The 7,442-nt window shown below is 42.9% G+C and overlaps 1 protein-coding gene across 1 annotated transcript in view; it reads right to left on the bottom strand.

Moving 5' to 3' along the window:
- LOC104412025 (chromosome unknown open reading frame, human C4orf27) overlaps positions 1-7,395 on the bottom strand; it is a gene marked incomplete at its 5' end in the record, with an annotated part of 8,390 nt that extends 995 nt beyond the window's left edge. Inside the window, 8 exons of the mRNA XM_010022618.1 lie at positions 3-121; positions 1,449-1,621; positions 2,218-2,305; positions 3,005-3,155; positions 4,179-4,277; positions 4,900-5,086; positions 6,361-6,520; positions 7,333-7,395. Of these exons, the coding sequence (XP_010020920.1) occupies positions 3-121; positions 1,449-1,621; positions 2,218-2,305; positions 3,005-3,155; positions 4,179-4,277; positions 4,900-5,086; positions 6,361-6,520; positions 7,333-7,395 (1,040 nt within the window). The remainder of the gene's footprint in view (positions 1-2; positions 122-1,448; positions 1,622-2,217; positions 2,306-3,004; positions 3,156-4,178; positions 4,278-4,899; positions 5,087-6,360; positions 6,521-7,332) is intronic.
- Between the last annotated feature and the right edge of the window lie 47 nt (positions 7,396-7,442).

Raw genomic sequence — 7,442 nt, 5'->3', positions numbered from 1 at the left:
GCTGTCCCGGCGCCTCCCCCCGACGGTTGGCCAAGTGCGACTGAATGATGTCGGCAAACAGGCTCCTCTGCAGCAGCGTGTAGGCCAGGGGCAGCAGCTGGCCCACCGTCTTGTGGAAGTACTGCAGGCGAGAGGGACAACAAGCACAGCTGAGATCAGTGGCTCTGCCCACCCAGCCAGAGCCACCATGCCTCTAGGCTGGGCATGGGGCAAGCTGCTCTTTTCAGCTGCAAAACGCACACTTGGAGCACATACTTGTACTACATCAGTAACCATCACAGCAAGGTCAGGCTGTGTTACCTCAACGGCTGCAGGGAGAGATGGACATCTATTTTCATCAGCATACAAGATGACAGCTACAATTAAGGCCCGCAGCTGCCCAGCCTCTGGCTAAAGCCCCATGTCCTGTCACACTCCACAGCTTGAGGGGATGGGGACTGTACATACAGGAGCCATTTAAGTGCTCCCCATGTACAAGAGTATTTAGAATCTGTGACAGTTACTGTACTTGTAACCTCATTATGCCTCCCATATGAGAGGGAAGAGGTTTAAGTCCTTTCGCATGTCTTAGTCTACAGCCTCAGTGTGGGTGTTTGTTTTGGCTCTGTAAGCAAGGGGACGGCCAGGCTCCAGACAGAACCAACAAGCCCCAAGCATCTACAGACAGGCCAGAACACAGGGACCAAGTCCTGTTGTGAGTTCTGTGTGAAGCCACTGTTTTTTCTTTCCGTTTACGAAAACAGCAAGTGAAGGAAGGTTTCTATTTTTAGAAAACAGTTACTAAATTACAGCTTTTTGTTTCGAACTGCTGCCTAAGATAGATCTCAGGATATGTCACAGCACTGTGAAGACTTAATTTGTCATGGCAGGAGTTGGTCAGTGTTAAGTGTAATTTCTACATGTGACCAAGCGCTGGTAAGTCCACGTTTGTTGCTAACACAGAACCAGAACAAGACACATGCTGGGAGGTCTCTTATGCAGCCCTACAGGCAGGGGAGCTCGGCAGCTGGTCAAGGCTCAGATTCCTCCAGCTGGGGTTACTACAAACATCAGTCTGTTTCTTGACCCAGCTGAGTACAGCACTTGTGCCTACGCAAGCAGTTGGGGACAGGGGCTACAGCTATTCAGTGTCTCTGGGTCAGACGTTCTGCACTTCTAGGACTCTAATGACAACTTACTGTCTTGCATCAAATCACAACAGTTGTTGTGCATGATTGGGCTTTCATACAAGCAACTTTAAATTCAGCATGAAATAATCTCCTAAGCATGTTTTTGGGTTTTTTTTAAGCAGTTTTCACAAATTAAGTCTTGTAGTTTTCACAAATTAAGTCTTGTAGACTTCCATGACTGTTAGGGATAATCATGCAATACAGTTGGGAATCAAGATCTACAACACAAAACAACTCTTAGTCCATGCATAAAACACCAGGTAATTTTGTGGTACTCACATGTGATCCATAGCAGAACAGGTCTATACCCAGTTCATACCCCATCCCATAGTCACATTCATCATTAGCAAACTGAACAAAGGTCAGCATTTCCTGAATGGGTGCGAAGGCCTTCAGTCTCTCATCATCAGTGGAAGCATCAACAATGGCCTTACAGATTTTTCTCAGATTAGCTGCAAAACACAAAAGCAGAAATATTTAGGTGTTTAAAGAAAGAAATTTAATGTTGCACAGAAGTAGCTTGTGGGAAAAGCACTCGTGTGTTGCACTTACATGAGGTCTAAGTGGGCACACCCTGAGCTGCTGCTAAAAAAGCTTTCCCCCTTTCCTTTGCTGCTCATTCCTGCCCCATGCCCACACATCACATTCCCCGTAACAGAAACAGGCTCTTGTGTGGTGACCTTGCATGAAGGAACCAATTCTGGTTAGAACAACACTGGGAGAAGAAAGAGGATGAGAAACATCCACAAATCCCTGATCAGTTTCTTGGATCTACCTCCTGCATGGCTGTGCCAATACGTAAGAGTAAGGTGTCTGAACTACTGTTTTAGGAACTATTATTTTAGATTTAGCATGGTTCATTGATTGTCATCTGCTCATTTAAAGAAAACTACACTTGAGCTCAAAGTATTACAACTTGGGCTTTTTATGCCAATCACTCTTCTTCCAATAGGAAATATGAATGCAGTTTGCATTTTGCAGAGTAGCTTTATGACTGAGGGTTGTTTACTTCAATAAAGCAGAAGAACATTGCAAACCAGACATTTACCATTTGTCTCTGGAAGTTCTCTGTATCCGACATCATTTTTGTCTACAGGAACAACTAGGCCTGCTCCATGAAATGCTTTGGTCACAACCTAGAGAGAGCGGAAATTGAATACAGTGCTGCAAGTCAAAAATGTGCCACAAAACCCCTTACCTTACTGAACAGTATTAACACCTGACTGCTGGCCATCAAACCTAACATAGCATCCAGGCCCCAGGACATCAACTTAATTTCAAATCATATGGAAGTTACTATTAAGTACTGAACTTTAAAATAAGTGGAAATTCCATTTCAGTCACATTCTACGATCTAGGAATCCTTGTAGTCACCCATGTAGTGCAGTACCTTACTATAGTTGTTTAGTCACTTCCTATACTTATTTATGATGGGTATGCAAAAAACCTCTGTTACTAATCCATATAATCCTTAATGATAAAGAGATCCCACCCAATTGTTTACAAGAACCTTCACTTTGAAGCAGTTTTCCCCATGCTCCCCACTTCGCTTAGCTTTTAGACTATTTTCCTGTCTGGTTTTTGTTTGTTTGTTTCAATGGGAATGCCAAACTATGATTTACAAGAATAAAGTGTTTTGATTTAATCCTATTATTTGGAATACACTTGTATTGATCTCCTCTTTCCCAAAGTTTGAAAGTGCTGATTAGCTCTGGAAATTCCTAAACAAAGCATCCTTACTGACTAGAAGGAATTGAAAGTAATAAAAGAAACAGGCAAGTAAATTAAGAAGGGTAACAGAACTTATTCTCTCCAGTGGATCAGGAAAGTCATACTTTCTTATCTCTCTGTTTCATCTTCACTGTTTTTTGTTCCAGAGAATAACCCAGTTCTTTTGCTGTTCTTGTTAGTTTTTCATCTATGTCTTTCAAAACAGCAGTTTTCTTTTTATCAGTCGCTTCCTTAAGTTTCTTTGACAAAAATAATCTGCAAACAGAAGAAACACGTCTTAAAAGAGCTTAACAGGAAACAAACAAATAGCCTTCTAATCATTAAACCTGCAAATCTTATAATGAAGATCAGCAGTCATGGGTTTATTTATACACAGAGACTTGGGAATGCAAGCCTCTTAAGAGGAAAGAAAAAAAGTTTATCACTGACAGTACTTTGGCATTTCTCCACCTGTTTCTGCATTACAGTACAGTTTATGCAATCTGCAGGTGCTGAGATTCTCCTGAACTCAGTGGCTGTTCATCTTACTATCTTAAGAACTCAGTTTGCTGCTTCAGTGCTGTATACACCATTTGTCATCCAAGTCACACACACAAATACATATTCATGAGGTTCATCATGGTGCTTTCAAAAAAAAAAAAAAAGTCCTCATTTAACTCTGCTCTACACATGGGTTCTTTTGCAGAAGCTATTCTTCAGTGTGCTTCCACTTACTGACACACGTCTGTCCTTAGAAAGCTTTCCATTCTTAACTGACAGCTGATGAAATCTCTTGTTTACATTCATGATGCAGGACCATGTAAAGCTTCATGAATCATACTGAATTACATTTCCATATAAATGTTACCCTGCACCAGGTCAGAAGTGGTACTTCTTGTAGTTATTCATTATATACGGAAACTACGCATTTTTCTGTAAGCAAGAACAACAACTACAAGATATTAGTTTAGTACAACAGCCAGGTTTCCTTCACCACTTTTTGAGATGCCCTTTCTTTACTTATGAAATATTTTAACACACCCAGTGGGCATTTTTTTTTCCTATAGAGCATACCCCTGCCAATATAAGTAACGAATGAGATAATTAACATTTATTTTATTTGTAAAAGGAAAACACTGTCTAGAAGCCTATTAATGCTTTTAAGAATACCTTAACACTTGCTAACATGAGCAGAAAAGTGAGGATTTCTGGAGAAATGTAGTAAGTTCACTGCATTATTCACATCTCCCAATTAATTTCTCTTCCACTCTACCCTTTATAAATAAATATGAACCTTACTTGACTGCAGCAAAGACATTATCACCAACTTGTGAAATCACACAGCTCTTCTTAGCTTCATTTGCACCAACCCACACTGGAAGCTCATCTGGAACATCCCTATTTATGAAAAGAAAAAAATAAACCCCACAAATAAATAGTCAAACTGTGTCTATTTCTCCTATTTCAAAGTAGGATTAGTTTGCCTCCTCACCATGCTGCCATCTCATTCAGAAACCTAACATGAAACACCCTTAGATCTAAAGCTCTAAAACTTTACAACATGGCTTTGAAAGGAACTTGTATGTCGTGGTTCCACGATATACGGCATTGCTCCCAGGCTGAAAGTCAAAAACACAGCACTGCACCAGCCACTAAGAAGAAGAAAAAATGACTGCTACTGTTGAACCCAGGACATTGTATCAATACATGCCGAGAGAAAACACATTCCCTTTATATCCTAAGGCTTGACTTCTAGGTATCATGGCAAGAGTTAAAGGTTAATGAATGAAGGTGCTCAGGAGGGTTAGGGGCTAGTTCAATAACTATTTAAATATAGCCTTCAGCTCTAGTATCTGTGATCCTTTTTAACACATGATATCAACCCATGCGTTAATGTCCTGCTACAGGAAAGAGATCCTTGTTTGGTCATAGTGCAAAACTCTCAAATATGCAGGGGGGGATGGAGAGAAAGAGAAAAAGCTACATCTAATTACACTCCAGCAAGAGCATATATTAATACCTGAAATATCCCATGTGATACTGTGTTTTGCTATCCCCGACAAATATAGTCTGGAATTCTGGGGGATCATAGAAGAATCTCCAATGAAGATTGAAGTCTGGATTTGTTGATTTTGCCTTTTTGTGTTTTCCAGCAAGAATATCATATGGTCCAACCAGCCTAAGTCCAACACTTGACACAAGTGCATCTGAAAAGCAAAGCATGAACTGGTTCACTTCCTGGTGGGTGCAGATCTAAACCAAGGTCCTATGTCATGCAGGTATCAAAAGCTTCCATAAATCCAAACAGTCAGACACTCTGCTTAACAGACACAGAAAGCTGAGACATGCTTCTATTCAGTTAGCTTTCATTTAAGAGTTCAGTTACTACACTTCTCGTAAGTAGTGGTTAACGGCTCAGTGTCCAGATAGAGTCCAGTGATGCGTGGTGTCCCTCAGGGGGCTGTATTTGTACCAGTACTTTAGTATCTTCATCAATGACAGAGACAGTGGGACTGAGTGCACCCTCAGCAAGTCTGCCGACACCACCAAGCTGTGTGGTGCAGTCAACAGGCTGGAGGGCAGGGATGCCATCCAGAGGGACCTAGACAAGCTCAAGAAGTGGGCCCATGTGAGCCTCATGAGGCTCAAGAAGTCCAAGTGGAAGGTCCTCTGCATATAAGTGAGGGCAGCCCCCAATACAGGCTGGGGGACAAAGAGACAGAGAGCAATCCTGAGAAGGACTTCGGGGTGTTGCTTGATGAGAAGCTCAACATCAGCCAGCAGTATGTGCTCACAGCCCAGAAAGCCAAATATGTGTTAGGCTGCTTCAAAAGGCGAGTGCCCAGCTGGTGATTCTCTCCGTCTAGTCTGCTCTTGTGCGACCCCACTTGGAATACTGTGTTCAGCTCTGGGGCCCCCAACACAAGAGGGACATGATGCTGCTAGAGAAGTCCAGAAGAGGCCACAAGGATGCTCAGAGGGCTGGAGCACCTCTCTAGTAGAGACAGGCTGAGAGAGTTTGGCTTGTTTAACCTGGAGAAGGCTCTAGGGAGACCCTATTTCCACCTTCTAGTACCTAACAGAGGCCTACAAGAAATCTGGAGAGGGGTTTTTTACAAGGGCATGTAGTGACAGGACAAGGGGGAATGGCTTTAAACTGAAAGAGGGTAGATTTAGATTAAATGTAAGGAAGAAATTCTTCATTATGAGGGTGGTGAGGCACTGGAACAGGTTGCCCAGAGAAGCTGTGGCTGCCCCCTCCCTGGCAGTGTTCAATGCCAGGTTGGACAGGGCTTTGAGCAACCTGGTCTAGTGAAAGGTGTCCCTGCCCGTGGCAGAGGGTTGGAACTAGATGGTTTTTAAGGTCCCTTCCAGCACAAACCCATCTGATTCTATGATGAGAATGCATGTGACCACTTCAAGTTTGCCTGTCTTCAGGCTGGTTTTGAGAGTGAAAGTCAGAAAATACTTGAAAACCCACCACTTGGTTTCTCAGGATCTAGCTCCTCACAAAACCTCCAAAACTGGTAAAAGTCTTCAGGCAGTCTAAGCTGATAGCATGTTTCTGCTTCTTGACGAAGACTGTCAGCGACATCTGCCTGATTTGACCTTCTCTTCTTGACACTTCCATTTTTTTCACACTGCAGTAAAAGAGAGAAAGAAGAAACAAAAAAAACGAAAGTTCATTTAGTTGCTTTCTACAATGATTAAGAGCATTAAGTCATGCTTGTTACTTAAAATCATCCATGTACCGATCAGAACATCTATTTTGGACAGAATCCCTCAAAAGCACATTATCTGAGACATGCACTGAACACTGCCAACTGCTACTTTGACATTAATGGGCTGGTATAACCAACAGAAGCACTTTTATTAGGTATTCAAGCGAAGGACTAAGCAATACCAAAGTTTCATTTAAGTTCTACATTATTTTGAAAGGATCATTTCCAATCACACCGCAATTTGCATCGAAGAAACTCATGTTTTACAGAGCTGGAAGTAGAGATACTATTTTGTCACATCTGCTTAAATCACACTACAAAAATCTTCCAAGTCTGCACTATGTGAACTACTCAATTCTGTATCTGAGCTGGTGTAATCTACAGCACAGCATCTTAAAAGTAGCTTAAGGTTGAGGTTGTTTTAAAACAACAACAAGCGATGTAACATGAACAGGCACACACAGCACTCGAGTGGTAACCTCAACTACCTCATGCCCACATAAGGCTCCAGGAATTGGTAGGACTCATTCTCCCCTTGGTTTAAAGAATAACGATGAAGAAAAGCAAGGTTTCTTTTCTCTTGCTAGGGCAGTACAACGCGGCAAACATTCCACCTCCGAAGCGAGCTGCCATGAGGTAGGTAACTATGCCACGAGCCCCCGCCCCCTGCCGCAGACACCCCGGTCACTGAGGCGGTTGCTGTTTACAGCACACCTGGGATGCTGCGGTACCCGGGAGAAGCCCGCGTCGGAGAACGAGGTGCCCCGGGGCTTTCCTCGGAGCTGCGGGGCACACTAGAACGAGGGGGAGGGAAGCACAGGCCCGGCGCTACCACAGGCAC

The sequence above is a fragment of the Nestor notabilis genome, unplaced genomic scaffold, assembly GCF_000696875.1.
Source record: "Nestor notabilis isolate BGI_N333 unplaced genomic scaffold, ASM69687v1 scaffold4219, whole genome shotgun sequence".
Lineage (NCBI taxonomy): Eukaryota > Metazoa > Chordata > Aves > Psittaciformes > Psittacidae > Nestor > Nestor notabilis.
Note: the sequence above shows the minus strand (reverse complement) of the source record. Positions and strands in the feature narration are given on the sequence as shown.